This window comes from Dama dama, chromosome 5 (genome assembly GCF_033118175.1).
Source record: "Dama dama isolate Ldn47 chromosome 5, ASM3311817v1, whole genome shotgun sequence".
Taxonomy (NCBI): Eukaryota; Metazoa; Chordata; class Mammalia; order Artiodactyla; family Cervidae; genus Dama; species Dama dama.
The window spans coordinates 75,747,489-75,766,715 of NC_083685.1; the positions used below are offsets into that span (position 1 = coordinate 75,747,489).

A 19,227-nucleotide genomic window follows, 5' to 3' on the forward strand; every position below is an offset into this window, starting at 1 on the left:
AGGACAGTTTTCCCTTATGTGGCCCCTACTCAATAAATTCCAAAGGTTTTCCGCAAAGTGACATTTCAAGACGCCCTTAGGGGAACTGCTTTTGCTGAGCCTTTCTGGAGTTAGTGGCCGCGTCTCCCACCAGCTGATGGAGAAGGGGACCCGTGTGACTAAGGGAAAGAGGTAAACAGGCCTGGCTTCAAACTTTGCTGTTCATTCTGGACAGACCGCTTGACTTTTTAACGACTGGGGTTTTTTCCTGTTTATTAAAGGGGATACTACTGCCTCTTTGGAAAGGGCTTGTTTATTTTGTTTGTTTGTGAGAATTAAATGTGATACTGCAGATGAGAGCACCTAGCTGGTGCTAGCTCGTTAATCTGTTGATTTCCTGTCCTCCTCCTCTTGTCCCACTGAGTCTTTTAAATTACGGTCTGGGCTCCCCCCCCACCCCCCCCTGATCCTGAATGAATCAGGAGAATCAGGAAGTAACGTATAGCTATGGAACAAGTTTCCCCTGAGTGTCTCACTGTCAGAGCGAGCAGCTGTTCTGTGCAGACGGGACTCACGGTCCTCACCCTTCGTTTGCTTTGGTGTAAATCTTTCTAAGTAGGAAGATGGCTAAGGAAACCATACGGTTTTCAGTCCGGTGCCGACTCCTGGTTTTCATTTTGAAGAGTTCTATTGTTGCAAACCATGAGACCACTTACTAAAAGCTTCCTCTGAGGGGGAATGTGTGTCTATTTGGTCTTGATGTTAGGAGAGTGGGTTATTTCTGTGAACAGCTTTTTCTGATTGAGCTTTGAATCAGGACTTTGTTACTTCTTGGAGGCTTTAGAGGAGGATCATTTCCCTGCAGTGTGCAGTTTATGCCATTTTCCCTGGCTCCTGACCCCTTTCCTCCATTTTCAAAGCCAGCATTTTCTGACTGGGTCCTTCTCACATTGTATCCCTCTTGCTTCCTTCCTCTGTCTCCCTGTCCACATATAAGGGCCTTTCTGATTACACTGGGCTTCATGTAAACAGTCCAGGATAATCTCCTAGTTAAAGTCTGCTCACTGGCAACCTTCAGTCCACGTGCCCTCTAACCTGACACGCTCACTGTTCCATTGATTTACTATGTGGATATCTTGGTGGGGTCGGGGGGATAATTCTGCTTACCAGCGTCTGCCCTCTGTTCCTTAAAGATTCACATCCATCCCACAGGCAAAATACACTCATCCTGTTTCAGAATCTCCAAAAGTTTCCCCTCGTTACATCCAGGGAATAGTTGTGCAAATAAGGAAACAGAAATTTGTTACTCAAGGTTTGATTTGTGAGGGTTGGTCACACCTTGCACATAACTAGCTAGCACGCAAGAAGCCAGTGCCACTAGTAGACAGAAGAAAAGCCCGTGTCTTGGAACAGGGAACATCCTTAAATCTAAGCCATATTCTAATTCAGTGTAAGCTTTTAGACTTTAAAACTGTTTAGGTTCATGGAATTGATGTGTCATAATAGTAATACTATGTGTTTCTAAAGCAGCTTTTAGTTTGCAAAGCATGTCCACATTCATCCACCTATATTACCTACCTACCTGTATCTTGCTGTTTAAAATAGCTCTCTGAGGAAATGGCTCGAACATTACTATCCTCTGTGAATAGTTGGACAACTGAGGTCCATAAGTATGGTCTTATAACTACTTAGTAATAAAGCTAACGCTTGTACTTTGGATTTCTGCCTTCAGCTTCATTATTCATTCAAACCTATTCCCTTACTGATTTGTTTCACTGCTCCTTTACCCACAGTGAAGTAAGAACAGTGTAAAATTAAAACAAAGTTGTCAAAGCATCTTGACACTTTTGGGAGCCAAGCATCTTATAAAAATGAAGATTGAACAATGAAAATATGTTGACTGTGAATTTTATGTAGAATGATAGTTTTGGATAATTTTGGCAAAATTGCAAACATATTTGAGAATAAGGAGAATATTTAAGTATGTGATACATTCATAAGGTAAAGTATACAACCACTAAACGTTGTATTTCTGAATAACTAGAAAAATGACGTCAACATAATGGAATTATGATACTGAATTATGTAAATATAATTTCAACAAAGTTTAAAATAGGTTAACTTACAGAAAAAAAAATAGTACAAGGAAATATATAATGTTAATAGAGACGTTAAAACTTGGTGATTGAATTATTAGTATTTATAATACTTGTCCATTTTCTCATAGAACTGGGAAAAAGTTATTAAAGTACTTTATTGGGAATTGATTATGGATGAAGTTGATTATTGGTGAATATTTGCATATTAATAATTTGTTAAATATTATGGCATTTTCATATCTGTTTTCTTTTAAATACTTGCATTTTGTTAATTCAAACAGGTTTACTCGAAACCAACAAAGGATTTTGGAGCAAAATAAGAACCAGAGGGAAGATGCCAATGTAAGTAAATAGAAATGTTATAAAATGAACAATTAAAAATTTTACGAATTGCATGGTAAGGAGCAAAGCTTACCTAAAACAAGTCTTAAAAAAGAAGAAATATGCATTAACGATTTGGAATGTTTTAGTAGTGCAGAGTATTTGCCTTAATGACTCACTGAGTTATTGATAAGATCTCATAAGATGATTCTCTAATTAAGCCAGGAAGCCGTGTCAGTTTTGAGATGGGATTACTCCTAGTGTTGCCAATGGAATGGAGAATTGTCTCCCAGGATACCTCCAAAATAAGATCTTCCTTTTTTCAAAGGGAAGTCTCTGGGGAGAAAGCCATGATAAACTGCCTGATGCAGTTTTTTCTAAACTGTGTTTTTGTTTGCTGTGTTTTCAGACTACCAGTGAACCTTCCGCCCCATCCTCAGATCTCCTTGACCTGAGTCCCAGCCTTCCAATGCCTAGGACCACCCTGGGAGAAGTCAGCACCCTGAATGCTCAGCTTTCAGACTTAAGTAAATAAGCACATGGGTCTTTTCAGACCAGCAGAAGAGCTTGATGTGAAACAGTTCTCCTTGGTTTCTTGATTAAATGCAACTTGAGAAGGACTGAAGTCAATTTGAGTATCAGAGAACTGTATCAGGAGATGTACTTACTTCTTGGCCAGTGGTTAGGCCATACCCAGTACAGGAAGGGGATGTGTCTAGGGGAGGAGGTACTTGAAACCCATCCCACTTGCTTGGAATTATCCTGGCCTACTTAGACAGCTTGTTCAACTCCCTGGGCAACATTTAGACGTACTCTGAACCCATTCACTATTATCTTTGGGTTTCTCTGCCATACTACAGCATCAGGTAAGGGAATATTTGATGCAGATAGAGAAAATCAGGAATTATGAGGCCTCATGTGGGGAAATGTAGAGGATAAATCACAGGCTTTTGAGTCAGGGAAGTCCAAGTTGAAATCCACCAGTCCAGTTCTGTCACTTCTTAGCAACCCAACTCTTGAGACTTTCCTACTGAGTTGCATTAATGGGTTTCTGTGAAAGTAAAGGATGATGTTGTACTGTAGACTTAGGGTTACCTATTTGTCTAATTCATTTGTTACCTATTATCCTTCCCAAAGAGTTTTGGTAAATTACAAAGTAAAATGGGGGCTTCCCTCGTAGCTCAGTTGGTAGAGAATCTGCCTGCAATGCAGGTGACCCAGGTTTGATCCCTGAAATGGGAAGATCCCCTGGAGAAGGAAATGGCAACCCACTCCAGTATTCTTGCCTGAAGAATCCCACGGACAGAGGAGCCTGGCAGACTACAGTCCATGGGGTCGCAAAAGTCGACACAACTTAGTGACTAAACTACCACCAAACGTAATGAAAAATCCTGATATCCAGAATTTTCTGCCAAATTAAAATCAGTTTGTTTGCCTTTTTTTGTTTGTTTGCCTTTTATGTTAGCAAGATTTTTTAGAATCAAAATATTCAGTATTATTCAATTTGTGGTTTTCTTATAACTTTCCACATTTCTAAAATGTTAGCTGCTTGCTTAAACCAGTGGGATATTTGGAATCCATTATATTGAACAGTTTTCAGGTTTTTACCAGTGGTAACAGAGGGGGAGAAATAATTATTCTCTTTGGGGTATCTCATGATTATGGGAACTTAAGAGTTTGGAGAGGTGAGAGTAGAACTCTGTGTATACCACAACTTTTTACTTTTGTGCTTCACAGGAAAAGACATGAAATCCCTTCCATTCTGAGTCAGCCTGGGATTTTGGAAAACCCAATATAATAATGTTTGTTACCTTTACAGCATCCTCTTTTTATGACAGGGAATTTCTCTCTTTCCAATTGCCATAAATGTTTTTTAATTTTTGTTTGAGGAAATACCATGATTTTATGGTGACAGAGCTATCTCAATCTCTTTCATTTGATGGTGGCAGTTGTTTTTTTTTTTTTTTTGGTAACCATGGAAAATCCAACAGAACTGATGAACAAAATGTTTTAAAGCTGAACAAGTACATTTTGTGTTCTAGATTTCAGCTCTCTGAGTCCAGCTGTACCAAACAACTTCAAACCCAGTCTTAATACACAGGTGGATCTGCTAGCCTTGGAAAATACAGAAACACCCCTGTAAGTATGTCAGTAATACTCCAGAACTAATTCAACCTCATTCTCATTCCTGTTCCTCATATTTAAGAAAGCATGACATAATAGAAAATGTGGAGACTTAGGAATCTGATGTAACTGATACAGAATTTCAGTACTGCTCCTGGTTGCTCAGATGGTAAAGAATCCATCTGTAATGTAGAAGACCCAGGTTCGATCCCTGGGTGAGGAAGATCCCCTGGAGAAGGGAATGGCAACCCACTCCAGTATTCTTGCCTGGAGAATCCCATGGACAGAGAAGCCTGGCAGACTACAGTCCATGGGGTCTCAGAGTCAGACATGACTGAGCAACTAACATGTTCATTTTCACTAGGGATCTAACATAACTGATTTAGACTTTCAGTACTGTTTCTTAGTAGCTGTGTGACCTTGAATGAGAAACTTAGCCAGCATGAGCCTTCATTTTTCTTCCAAGAATCCTCTCTAGGATTCTTACAAAGATTCTGTGAAATGCTACATGTACCTCCTAGGATAGCACTCTGTACATAATAAGCATTCAGTAAATCCTGTTTCTCTTTTTTTTTTAGTGGTAACAGGAGGTAGGAAAAATATATTGACAGTGAGGAGAACAGAAGTGGCCACACAGATTGCAGAGCACTCGCTTTGTGGGAGACATTTTGCTGAGCTGTTTTTATTTCATTTAATCTTTGCAGTAGTTCTTGAATCAGTGCTGTTATCATTATTCCCATTTTATAGGAAAAAAGCCCGAGATATAGAGAATAGAACTTACCTAAGTTCATATACCAATTAACTAGCAGGTCTGGTGAACTGACAGTTTACCAAAAAAGAAATACAAGTGACCTAAAAACATATTTTTGCTCAGTGATGCTCAGCCTTACTTACAGAAGGATAAGTTAAAATGCAATAAGACTGTTTTTTAACCTCACAGCTTACATGTTTGTTAACGTGCTTTGTTGACTGTGGAGAGACAGATACTATAACAAAATTGTGCAGTTCTTATTAGGGGCACGTGGCAATTTCTGTTAAAATTATAAATGTATTTAAAATTATAAATGTACCTTTGAACTTGTAGTCTCACTTCTAGGTATTTATGCTCACTGATGCAAAATAAAGTCAGTTGTTCTTGACAACATTTGTGCAATAGCTAATAATTGGAAACAAATACCCTTCAGTTTGGGGAATGGTTAAATAAACATCTACACAATATATTACACTGCTGGGGAAAAAAAGGAGGCCCTCTATGTGAGGGACAATCACCAGTGTATTTATTATTAAGTGAGAAAAGCTGCAAAGCAGTGTGTATATACTCTCTTGCATTTGTGTAAGAAAGTGGGAAATAATATATGCTAATATTTGCCTCTCTTTGCATAAAGAAATAGAAGAAAAATGCAGAAGAACCTAAACAAAGCATGGTTACCTAAGGTTAAGAAGAGGCAGGGTGGAGTAGATAAATAGCAAAAAAATAAGCAGAAGTTAGATTTGCCTTCCATCAAGGCCTATATTCTTTTTTCCCTTTTAAATATATGTATTTCAGGTAATAGGCAATACATCTCCATGTTTCAGATATCAAAGCAATATAAAAATACGCACAAGGACAGTCCTCGATCTTCCGCCACTCCTAGCCTGCCTATTGCCTTCCCTCAGGTGATACCTGCTTCCACCCAGGGAATCCCTTTGTTAGTTTCTTACTTACCCTTCCAAAGGGTCTATGTAAATAGGAATATGAACTATTTTTCTTCTTTATTAAATGAAGGGCAGCATACTGTACGTACTATTTCAAAACTTTCTTTTGTTTTTCATACAACAGCATATCTTGGCTGTATTTTTATGTCATTGGACTTAGATATTTTTTAGTTGCTTTTCTGTGTTAAAAGAGGTGCAGCGGGAGGAGAAGAGAAAGGAGAATCAAACTCGGGAGGAAAAGAGGGGAAGAAAGTGTGTAAGGGGAGAAGAGAGAAAGGAGAGATTCACGCGCTGGGACGTGGCTGTCGTGTGAACCACTGGTTGGGTCAGAACCTTCACTGGACGCCTTCTGGTGTTGACCTCTGAGCTGCAAGTCATTGTTGAAATGTTGTAGGCAGAACTCCAGTGAAGATGCTTAGTAAATCATGTGGTCTGAAGTACCTGATTCTGTTTTCCTTTATCCTGCAAATCTTGTTGGGAAAGACTGACCATATAAATGAAATCCCATTACCAAAAAAAAAATGTATAAAACCACACAAAGATCAAATCCTAGCTAATAAGTGCTTGGTTTCATGGATCTCATACTTCAAGGTGCATAAAAATCACTTGAGTGACTATTAAAAAATAAAATGGCTAGACCCCAGAAACTCTTATTCAATAGCAGGAATCTTTAGTTTTAAAAAGAGTCTCTGGGGAACCATAAAACAGTGATCAGCTGATCATTAGAAATTCTATTACGATTGTCTATCCAAGATCCAGATATCAAAATAATAGTTCTTAGAATTCACTGGAATGAAAGATAATGGGTGACGTCTGTTTTGTTTTCTAGATGATGTCTTTTGAACATATTTTTTCTAATTTTTGAAAACTTACCTGAGTGAAACTGTCACTAGACCAGTTTTTTATAGTGTTGGAAATTGAAGCACTAATGTTACCTAAGGCATGAATCTGAGTTGAATCTTGTGTGAAAGATTACTTGTGGAAAAAAGTGAAAGTCACTCAGGCATGAGCAACTCTTTGCAGCCCCATGAACTGTAGCCTGCCAGGCTCCCCTGTCCATGGAATTCTTCAGGCAAGAATACCGGAGTGGGTTGCCATTCCCTTCTTCAGAGGGTCTTCCTGACCCAGGGATTGAACCTGGTTCTCCCACATTGCAGGCAGATTCCTTACCGTCTGAGCCACCTGGGAAGCCCAAAGATTACATATGAGAGGCACAATCAGCTGTCAAAATATCTTACAGTCTTAAGATTTTCCCATCCCTCTTTTGTTTGCAGTATAATTTATTACAGAACAAATGAGTGATGGAATTTCTCATAATGGAAAGGGGTCCTGAAAAGCAGTGATGATGATAGGATAAAGTCATGTTTATAGCCTACTTAGTATCAGGCAGCAGGCTAAGAATAAGTAACGCTCCCTGGTTCCTTAATCTAGTGCTCCTTGCAGTGCTCTGAGGAAGGGACCCCCAGGACTCACTGTCCTGGCGAGGAAACCAAGACAGGAATATCAGCTTGCCAAACAAAGGTGGTCCAGCTAGTGCAGAAAGATGATTCAGATTCAAGTGAATCTGATTTCAATACCTGCTCTTTTTTTTCTTTTCACTCTAATTTTATTTTTACAATTTCCATATGGTAAGATTGACCTTTTTTTTGTTTGCTGCAGAGCTCTATGTTTTTCCTACATATATATAGATGCATGTAACCATCCCCACAGTCTGAATATAGAATCGTTCATTATCCAAAAAAACTTCCTTAAGCTAGTCCTTTATAGTCACCCCCACCCCCACCCCCGGCAGCCACCGTCTGTTCTGTGTCGTTACAGTCGGTCTTTTTGACAATAGAGTCTGAACAGTCGTATGGTACGTGGTATTTCTGGAAAGGTTATGTAAAATTGTTTGCTTGGTGTATTTTGAAGCTCTTTCAGTGCATTTGCCTTCAGGATTGTTGTCATCTTGGTGAATTGACTGTTTTATCTTTATGTCATGTCCCTCTTTATCCCTTGCAATTGTCTTTACCTTGATGTTTACTTTGATTGTAATCAAAGCCACTCTAGCTTTCTTTTGATTAGTATTTGCATGGTATATCTTTTTCTGCCTTTTTACTTTTAACTATTTGAAGTGAGTGTCTTACAGATAACTTATGTTTGGGTCATGCGTTTTTATATACTCTGATAATATCTGTCTTTAATTGGTATGCTTAGACCATTTATATTTAATATGTCTGGATTAGGACCACAATTGTGTGATTTGCTTTTCTGTCTGTTTCCTTTGCTGTTTTTTTGGCTGTTTTTTGTTTTTTCCTGTTTCCTCTTTCATATTTTGGGCTATTTGGATGTTTCAATATCCATTTTATTATGAAATTATATTTTTGTACAGTTTATATATGGGGAGGGGAGGACTGGTTGCTCTAGGAATTGCACTTTTTTTTAGTGTATTTAAAACCAGTATTTTCCCACTTGAAGTGAAATATAGAAACTTTATTATCATACAGCTCTCCCCTTTATATGATAGTTATCCTATATATTATGTATATGTATGTTAAAAAACCACTACCAGACAATGAATAATTATTTTACAATTTTTTCATAATACAGTTTTTACTTGCAACCCTTAAATAAATTTTGAAGACTCAGGAAGTGTAGAATAGTCCGCCATATTTACCTAACATTTACCATTTCTGTTGCTCTCCTTTCATTTCCCTCTGGTACAGTCTCTCTTGTCTCTCAATTTCTTTTAGCATTATTTTAGATCTGATGGCATTTAGATCTGATGGCAGTGAAAGCGTCTTAGTATGTTTCATGTGAGTGTTTCACTTTCATTGTTGTTCCTGAAGGGTACTCTCATTGGACATAGATTCTGGGCTGATGGTTCTTTGCTTCCAGCAGTTTTTAAACACGGCCCCAGTGTCTACCGGGCCTAAATGGCTTCTAATGAGAAATCTAACATTCATTCAAACTCTTGTTCCTGTGTTGACTCTGTGTTACTTGTTTCTGTCTGTGCTTTCAAGAACTTTTCTTTTTTTCTAACTTTAAACAGTTTGATAATGATATGTCTAAGTATGGCTCTCTTTGTTTTGCTGAGTGTATTTGTTTCCTGTGGCTATCATGAAAACATTATCACAAAGTGGGTGATGGAACTCACCTTCTTAGAGTTCTGGAGACCAGAGGTCTGAAAGGAAGCAAGGCATCCCCTCCCAGGACTCTGAGGGGAGGAGTCATTCTTCCCTCCTCCGCATTCTGGGGAGCATAGACACTCCTCTACTTCTGTATCTTGTGGCCACACACTTTGCTTTCTTTCTCCATCTTCACATTGCCTTCTCCCCCGTGTTTCTCAGGTCCCTCCCCAGATCCCCATTTTTCTGTTTTAAGGTCATGTATCATAGGATGTAGTGCCCACTCAAACATCATCTCAGTATCCTTAATTATATCTGCAAAGACTCTTCCCAAATAACGTGACAGTCACAGATTCCAGAAATTAGGACAAGGACATAACTCTTTGGGAGCCTCCATTCACCTTATTACACTGAACTTCTTGAATCTGGATTTTTCTGTCATCAAATTTGTGAAGTTTTCAGCCTCTATTTCTTCAAATATGCTTTTCGGCACTACGTACTTGGCTCTCCCTCTGGGACTTTGGATGCCCCCATTGGATCTGTTGTCGTCTCATAGATCCCTAGGGGTCTGTTTATTGCTTTTCTCACTCGATTTCCTCTGTCATCTCCATTTTGCTGTTTAGCTCATTCTCATTCCATACTTTTTAAAATTTTAGTTAATTTTATTTTTTAATTCTAAAACTATCATTTGACTCTTCTTTATATCTTATGTTTCTTTGCTGAGAACTTCTACTGAATGTTTTTTTTTTTCAAGTGTTCACGGTTTCTTGTTGAAACATTGGTATAATAGTTGCTTTAAAACTGTGAGATAATTTCATCATTTGTGTCCTCTATTAATAGGTATCAACCACTGCTGTCTTTTCTCTTGCAAGTTTAAATTTTCTCCGTTTTTCATATGCATAGTGATTTGGGATTGTATCTTAAGCATTTTTAATGATATGAAACACCTGGTCTTATGTAAATCCTATTGAGAACATCAGTACTTTGATTTTAGCAGGCAGCCTAGTGAGGTTTATGCCGCAGCTTCAGCCTGCCTTCTGCGTGCTTTCATTCTGATGTCAGTTAAATTCTCAAAGCCGTTCAGTGTTACTGAGATGCATCCCACACGTGTGCCACCCATTCGTCACTGTACGGCCTGGACAGCAGGCTGTGTGTCCATCTCTCAACATCTTAGCATTGATTGGGATCAGCCATGGATGCACAGATCAGGGTGTAAGCCCAGGATCTCATAAACAGCTTTGAGGTCATTTTCCTGAATTCCTCCGTCTTCGCTCTCTTGGGATTCCCTTTTCCCTCTCTCCAGTCAGAAAGCTGTTAAGTTTGCTGTCATGCGTTTCCGTGACTGTGCGTGTATTAGGGACCAAACGGCAGGCTAGAAGGATAAAAGAAACAGTTTTGCCTCCTCCTCTTGGGCTGATCACAGCTGCCCTCTCAGAGTGGAAGTCGCCTCTCAGAGGTGTAAGCCCCATCGGGCCTTGCCGCTGCGGTCCCCGCAGCCACCGTGGGATTGCCCGGGGGTCAGAGAGACGAAGAGGAAGACAGGGACGAGGCTTGCCCCGCACACTCTGGGCACTCGGGTTCCCTTTCCTGCTCCTTTAGTGAGAAGGAGCGTCTTCTCCTGGAGCACTGTACATCCTCACTGTCCATTTGGGCTGTAGGCTGCCCTGCGTGCCAGTTCAGAAGTACTCAGAGGGGCAGAACATGGTAACTTCACCAACAATTCATTGATACTCCAATTCAAGTCTTCTTTCCCAATTAGCCTGTAATGTACCTTGCAGTTCTCAGATATTTATTCCATGCCTTCTGTCCAGATTTTATAGTTGCATTTGGTGAAAGAGACAGGGCAAGTGTGTTTACTCCAACTTCACACTGTCCCTGCGTCCTAAGTTCCGCTCTGCCTTGCCTTTCATCCTTTAGAAGTGGTGGGGTGGCAGCTACTCCTGCGAAGACTGAAGGCTCTGCTCTGACCGATAGAGTGTGTGCGCCAGGGTCTCGGGCTGCCGCTGCCCCGCAGTGGTGCTTTGTCCTCATTCTCTTTGGTGTTTGGACATTATGACCTGGTGGGCACCAACACCACTGGCAATTGTTCTGTGAAATTAATACTTCTGTGCAGTCTGAAGGTGCATTTTGGGTATTGTTTTTAGACCAGGAAGGTCATCTTTATGCATTGTGTTTTCACTGTAGGGTAATCATGCTGTATTATCACACTGTCCTAGGTTTGCCCAAAGGACCAGCCAAAACCTCGCCTCAAGTCATACATACGAGAGTGTAAGTAATGAAGGCCTTCCTGGGCAGTGCCCCCAAGGAGCAGATTATCGTGCTAAAATTCCGAGTCCTTAATTCGCACATTCTGCTCAAAATTTCTTCATAAGGTGTTAATGAAGCCCTTGTGAGGGCTTTTCCTTGTTGCCTCTTTAATCTTTTAAGATAAGTATAGTCTCACTTCCATTAGGAAAATAGTAAAGGATCCGAATTCCCTTGGAACTCTTTCTGTTTGCTGTCTTTGCTCTCTTTCCTCCCGTCCTCCGAGGGACTTCAGACAAGTTCTCCTCTCAGCCGCCCCAGGGGCTGAGCTCTTGGCGAGGTCACCAGAGACCTCCCGATGACTGACTGGTCCTGCAGAGCTCAGTGCTCACCCGACCTGGTCAGCAGCTGAGAGTCGGTCACCCCTCCTGTCTGCACACGAGCTTTCAGACACCGCTCCCTTCCAGCTCTCCGCTGCTCTCTTCTGCACCCCTTTGCTGACCTCTTCTCCTCCACCAGCCTCTCAGTGTTGGAGACCCCGGGAGTCAGGCCTCAGATTTGTCTGCCCACATTCTTTCCTCTCTGGTCTTTTGGTCTCGTATCATGAAATACCACTCAGACTCTGAGCACTTACAAGTTGTTTCCAGTCCATACCCCTTCCTCGCGTGCAGAACTCACATTTCCATCTTCCACTTCACATCTCCCCTTGCTTTCTTTCAGCCTCAACTCCCGATTTGCTCCTCCTGCCGTCTTCCCCATTCTGCAGATGACCACTGTTTTCGTTGCTCAGGTCAAAGACCTTGGGAAACTGTGCTTGACCTCTACCATTTTACCTCTGCCTTCAAAATATATCTGTTACCAGCCACTTCCTCCCACCTCCCCTTTACATCCCCGTGCAAGCTGCATCAGATGGATACTGCGGTGGCCTCCTGCCGGGCTGCCCTGTTCCAGCCTCTGCCTCCCTCTCCACCCCCACCCCATCATACAATCTGTTCTCCAAACAGAAACCAGAGCAATCTTTTTTTAAAAGTAAAGTTTATGTTACTCATTTGCTCTAAAGCCACCTGTGGTTTTCTGACTCCACTTTACTCAATAAAAGCTGCTCTGACTTCTCCCATGGCCTCTGCAGCTGTGCGTCCGGCCCCCTCCGTTGGCCTACTCTGCTTCAGCTGCACTGGCTCTGCCTGCTTCAGAGCATATGACCAGTGTCCCCTCAGATAATCACAGGACCCACAGGGCTCTGGTCTGTGTCCCAGTGGTGAGGCATTCTCCTGACCAGTTCTGACAGATACGCTTTTTTGTACTTAATGGTTTTGCCTCTTTGAGGCCAAGGTTTTATATTCAGTGTGAGACAGGAGACTCTGGACTGAGCCATACATTCCTGGTTTTTGTTTTTTTTTAAGCAATATATTTTATTTAAGTTTACATTTTATATGAGAATTAAGGTGCAGGGGGCATGAAACCAGGCAGAAAAGCAGTAGGTTTTGTAAGGTTATATTAGGTTAAAAACTAAAATAATAGCTAATCATTAGTAATTCTTATCTGATTGAGAATATATGGTTCTTGGGATAGTGCCACTTGGAAGGCTAGGAATCAAAATCATAAAAGCTTAGAATGTTTATTTGAACGTGTGCTCTGCTCTCCTCAGTTTCTGGAACATTCAAATTCAGTATTACTGCAGCCAGTTAGCCTACAGACCGTTCCAGCAACACCATCAAACCAGAGACTGCCACCTCTGCCCAGCAATCATCCAGGTACTTAAGACCTTATTATTTGCACCAAATAAGGAAATTTATGAGAATAGATGGGTCTGCTAGAGATTTATTGGTAACTAAAAACAGACAGTTGTTGTCACTGTCACATTCGACTCTGCAACCCCATGGACTGTAGCCCGTCGGGTTCCTCTGTCCATGGGGATTCCCAGGCAAGAATATTGGAGTGGGTTGCCATGCCCTTCTCCAGGGGGTCTTTCCGATCCAGGCACATCTCCTGCATTGGCAAGTGGATTCTTGACCGCTGAGCCTTAAGGGAAGCCCCGTGACTAACCTCAGGAGACTGGGGATGCTTGTGTTGCCCTGAAGACTGTATTCTGAGTGCTGCAGTGAATGAACCTTTAGTCTGAGTTTGGCCATCTGTAGACTTGCTGTAGCCGGCAGCAGCACAGGGACACCAGTGTGCTTGCTTCTGGTTGTCAGGTGTTCGTTAGCATCTTCTGTTCGAAGTCAGAGTCATAGAGAAGAGTATCACTTGTGTGTATCTCCCCAAAAAGCACAGTGTGTTTCTTTTTGTTGCCTACAGCGATGACAAAGAATGACCTCCAGCCACCCAGTTACTGTGAAGTAATGGAGTTTGACCCCTTAGCTCCTGCCGTCACCACAGAGTAAGTCATTTACAAAAGGATTATTCTTTTGTCTTGGTTCCCTTTGGTGGCAGAGCTCACAGGGTTTGGTTATACATTTAACTTTGTTTAGGCCTTTGCAGAAATCAATGACCTTATATAAAAGTGACCTATGAGATTTTGTGGTGGTTGTTGCTCTTAATGTTGGTCTTGTCATTCTTGGCCTTGTGACTTAAAAACACTGGGGTTGCACACCAAGAAATAAGCAGAACCATCATGTGCATGAGTGTATTCCTTATAGATGCCTTGGAAGAAAGTCAGATTCTCTCCAGCTTGAGAAGGGCACTATTCACTGATTGATGGCTTAAGTACCATGTTCATGGGATATTTTAGTTGTTCTTTGACTGATGCCAGAGAAAACTTACATAGGAACTTCTTTTTAGTCTTCACTACCTATGACAACAGTGTGCTTATTAATATAAAAATCACTTTTTAACTCAGACTCCTTAAAGCAACATTATTTTGTGATTTCATATTGGTCAAGTATATATAAATATTTATGGGATGGTAGCCTCATTAGTGGAGTAGGAAATGGCAACCCACTCTAATATTCTTGCCTGGAAAATTCCATGGACAGAGGTGCCTGGTGAGCTACAGTTTGTGGGGTCACAGAGTCAGACACAACTGAGCATGCACACACAGGCTCATTAGTTTTAATATATTTTGACTAACTGAAAGTTACCTCCAAAATTGTTTAAAATGATTAAAGCATTTTTATAGAAATCATTATTTAGAAACTAGCAGCCTGCAGGCTGTGTCTTGCCTGCAACTGTTTTGTTTGACCTATGTGAATTTTAAATATGCACGTAAAAATTAATTGCCAAGTTAAAAGGTGGGATATTTCACTATCTGAACCTCTGGATGCTTGATATGACAACAATGCCAGGCCTGCATTTTTACATGCTAGCAATAGTTTGGGGCTGCGCTGTCTCAGTTCACCAGGCCCCCCACATACCTTCATCTGATCTGCCTGACATGTGTAGGCATTTGAGGTTTTGACCCCAACCCCCTGGTTCACACCCTCAGTGTAGTGATGTTTTGGAATGATTTATAAGTGAATGAAGCGGGCCGGCAGAACCTGTCTCATCATAAAGAGGCAGCCACTATACAGTCCCAGGCTTATTATGATAAGCTTAGGAGTTCATTAAATATTTTTTCCTAACAGGATTGTGAAACTTTCATTCTGCTTGATAAAATATCACTGAATATGTTAGTGGTTTAAGGAATTAGAAACTGGTTAAACTAGGTATGCTTGTTTCTCCAAGCAAATAGGAAGCAGATTATTATAATCTAGTTAATTATGAGATAGTTGTAAGTAGATGTGGTGCTGCAGGAGATATTAAAGGTAAGAAATAGCAAGAAGCTGGAGAGCTGAAGTTTTGGAACTCCCTACCACTTTGAAAGCTCGTGACACTTTCAGACTGTGGTGCTGGAGAAGACTTTTGAGAGTCCTTTGGACAGCAAGGAGATCAGACCAGTCAATTTTAAAGGAAATCAACCCTGAATATTCATTGGAAGGACTGATGCTGAAGCCCCAAAACTTTGGCCACCTGATGCAAAGAGCTGACTCACTGGAAAAGACCCTGATGCTGGGAAAGATTGAGGACAGGAGGAGAAGAAGGCAGGAGAGGATGAGATGGTTACATAGAATCACCAACTCAATGGATATGAACTTGAGCAAACTGTGGGAGATTCTGGAGGACAGGGAAGCCTGCATGCTGCAGTCCATGGGGTCACAAAGAGTTGGACACCACTTCAGGACTGAAGAAGCACCACCACCACTATTTCTAGGTGGTAGCGTGTCTCAGTCTCTTTAAATGTTCCATGAGATCCAGGGAACTTCTCCCTAAGGAAAAGCATAAAGTCTTACATGAAAGTTCTGGGATTATCACATCACCGGTTGTCCATGAACCCCAGGTTAAGAATTTCTACTCCAGCAGAACATAGAGTATGGTACTTATGAATATACATATACATACACAATTCACTCATTTGACAAATGACTGAAAATTAACTATGTACAAGGGAAAATGATTGGTGCCTAGTTTATCATGTTGAACCTTACGGAGGGCAAATCTAATAAGGAGGCAGAAATTAAATCAGCAGGCAAACATGTATTTGCAGTTTGTGTTAACAGTATGAAAGATACTGACTTGACAATATGTAACAGAAAGAACTGATTTAATTCGGGGCTGGAGAAAGCCTGAGAAGTGACATCCAAATTAAGACCTGCAGTTTTTAGTGTAGTGACAAGTTTGGGAATCAGTGTTGCAGGCCCAGTGGGAGAGAAAAATAGAAAAGTCAAGAGAAAAGAGAATAAGAGGAAACCTATATTACCAGATGTGGAAATCACTCAGAAGGGAGTGCACAACTGGGATGAACATTGCTGAAGACAGACAAGGACTCAACACTAGATAATGGACTAAGTAACAGATCATCATGAGTGATTCAGTAGAAGTTGACAGGGACAGAGGCAAATTTCAGTGTATTAAAAAGGGATGAAGAAGACAGCACAGGTAACTTACAAAGAAACTTAAAACATGAAGGGTGTGGGGAAAGTGGTCTGGCAGCTAGAATATTACTGAGGCAATTAGGTAGACATGGGATAAAGGACTGTATTATTTTATAAAATAGGAGATGCTGGAACATTTGTGAATCCTGAGGTAGAGAATAAGAAGTTGAAGATTTAGAGAGGGAGACTGAGTGAAATGTTTAAGAAGCCAGGGGTCAATAGATAGGATCATAAAAGTAGATGATGGTGCAGATGAAAACAGACTTGAAGATTTGGTGATGGGAACATCAGGTTTCCACGTAAAGACATTTAATTTATTAAGATATGAGGTTTTTCTGACTGAGAGGAGGGGCGTCAGATTTGAGTAGAGTGAAGGAGGAAAATGAAAGACAAAACAGAGAAACATTAGAATTTCTGGACCACGCTGGCACTTCTTGAAGTTGGTGATTAGGTCTTCAAAGTGCTTTATGAGATTTTTTTCTTAGTCATGTGTTGCTATACTGTGTATATTAATGCCATATTTGGAGGTATAGATATTTTCTATCTGTAGACATATGTTAAGACAAATGAAGACTATCACAGAAAAATGACTATGTACAAAGTACAAAGATGACTGGTTAAATAAGCTAGAATATTAATTTCTAATGTTTTTAAGCCAGGGAAAGCTGAACAATTTTTGTTTGTTTTTTTTTTTAAAGCAGAAAGCAAGCTGTCCAAATTTGAGACATATTTCTCATTAAATTATAAGACGGTTATACAAGATACATATTTGTAAGATGCATGGGAACAGCAGCATTAGGATCTAAAATAGTTTTTATAATGTAAGCTTCAGGGCAGAGACCTTTGTTTTTATTTATTGATATAGCCTCAACACCTACAAGGGCACCAGATTTTTGCTTTAAGATGGCAGTTAAAAGCCAAAATAGTACATTGAAATTGATCTATAATGATATTTATCAATTTACCATGATGGCGTGTTTGTTTCAGAGCTATTTATGAAGACATTGATGTTCACCCACCACAAAGGAGCTCAAAGTCACAGTGATTGTTGAGGTAAAGACTTCAACTCACACACCTTCCATCCCACACGATTTTAGTGTAACTGTCACTTTCTACATTTATTATTTACATTTTGTAAGGGCCGTCTTGGTCTGGCAGTTTGATGAGTGAAGTATTATACAAGTTCCTATGGCACTCAAATTGTAATGATCAATGAGATAGATTCTTTGTGACCATGTTAGCTAAAAATTATAAATCTTGGGAATGCAGAAATTGGTTTATGGTATAAAAATATTAATGCTAACAAAAACAGCTGATCAATAAAAAATTCTTAGCACTAGAATCAGATTTGTCTTCTATGTGCAGTTAATACTTGCTGACTGGGACTGGTAGAACCCATTTATTGTTAATCTAGGTTGGTCTGGATTCTGTTGCTTTACTAATCATTCCATTTATTTACTAATAGATGCACACAGCCACCAGTAACCTATTAACCATATTTATTCCCTTCATACTTCCCTTGTGGAAGCAGTATGTACTACTTTCCCACCTTTTCTCTACTTGACTGTGGCTGTCTAATTATCAAGGACTGGGGAAAGAGGAAAGGATGGAGATCATTGCCTCTTCTTTTATTCCAGGTGGAAACGGATGACCAGTTCACTGGCAGCGTTATGGGTGCCAATTTTCCAAAAGGGGGACCCTGTCCAGCTTTTAGACCCAGAAGTTAAGACCTTCCCAAACCTCAAAACCACAGTGGAACATTTTTCCTCTGCATTAACGTGGTTTAGACAGAAGAGTCACAGTTCCAGAGTAACATATATGGTTTCTGACAGCAGCTTGAGCTTTCTATCAGAAGAACTTGGTTGTGACATATAGTCCCTTAAAACTGAGGCAGAACAAAAGTTCATGGTACTTAGGCCAACCAGGTTAAGTGCAGCACCTTGTGTTTTCACAGGCCTTCTTACATTTAGAATCATCACAGGAGATGGGGCAAGAGTGGATGAAGACTGTTTCAGGACAAAATAATTGTTAGTAAGTGAAAGCACGACTGTATTATTCAGGAAGAATACTTCAGTGCCTTTATTTAACTAAAGTTGAATGTAAAAGTCAATTTGCACTTCTTTATAAATAACACTCTTATTTAGAATTATAAGTTGTGAAAGCTTTGATGATTGTAGTTCAACTATATTTCAGGTACCCTCAAGAGGTCACTGGATTCTACATTGGTTGCCTTTAAATACAATTCTTTGTAACACTAAATGGTCGTTTTTGTCTTTTTGGAAGAAAGTCTACTGGAAAACATTCAGGATAATTTGTACTTTCCTTTGTCATAAATTATAATAACAAATGAACTACTATTAAAACAGTTCAAGAACTTTTTTTTTTTTTCCAGAAGAACTGCTGTTAGTAAATCTTCACAATCCCACTTACAATTTAAAATCTGGGGACTTGGAATTATCACAAGAAACGCTGGAAGCCTACTAGATATGCTTACTGCATTTTATTTAAATTTCACGGTACCAGAATTTCAAAGTACTTATTTAGTACTCTGAATGTAAAATAGCTCTAGATTTTAAAGGGAAAATACAGTCAGATTTGAAATCAAAATATAGTCTTTGGGTAAGCTGTTAGGGCTCAGTGATTACTCTTTCATTTTGAGCTTTTAAAATAGTGTTTGCAGAAATCCCTTGCATTCCTATATACTAACAATGAAAAAACAGAAAGAGAAATTAAGGAAACAATACCATT

The 19,227-nt window shown here is 40.1% G+C and overlaps 1 protein-coding gene across 4 annotated transcripts in view; it reads left to right on the forward strand.

The window, feature by feature from the left end:
• TOM1L1 (target of myb1 like 1 membrane trafficking protein) overlaps positions 1-18,866 on the forward strand; it is a 61,733-nt gene extending 42,867 nt beyond the window's left edge. Inside the window, exons 9-17 of one of the 4 annotated variants that reach the window (XR_009692913.1) lie at positions 2,360-2,420; positions 2,809-2,926; positions 4,442-4,538; positions 11,542-11,593; positions 13,218-13,323; positions 13,868-13,949; positions 17,467-17,532; positions 18,117-18,510; positions 18,673-18,866. Coding sequence is in view for 2 of the 4 variants with exons in the window: in XM_061142566.1 (XP_060998549.1) it covers positions 2,360-2,420; positions 2,809-2,926; positions 4,442-4,538; positions 11,542-11,593; positions 13,218-13,323; positions 13,868-13,949; positions 17,467-17,524 (574 nt within the window). In the remaining 2 variants the exon portion in view is untranslated. Of the gene's footprint in view, positions 1-2,359; positions 2,421-2,808; positions 2,927-4,441; positions 4,539-11,541; positions 11,594-13,217; positions 13,324-13,867; positions 13,950-17,466; positions 17,533-18,116; positions 18,632-18,672 lie in introns of those variants that run through there. The other 3 variants (XR_009692914.1, XM_061142566.1, XM_061142567.1) reach the window with 3 other exon arrangements.
• Positions 18,867-19,227: the final 361 nt, after the last annotated feature.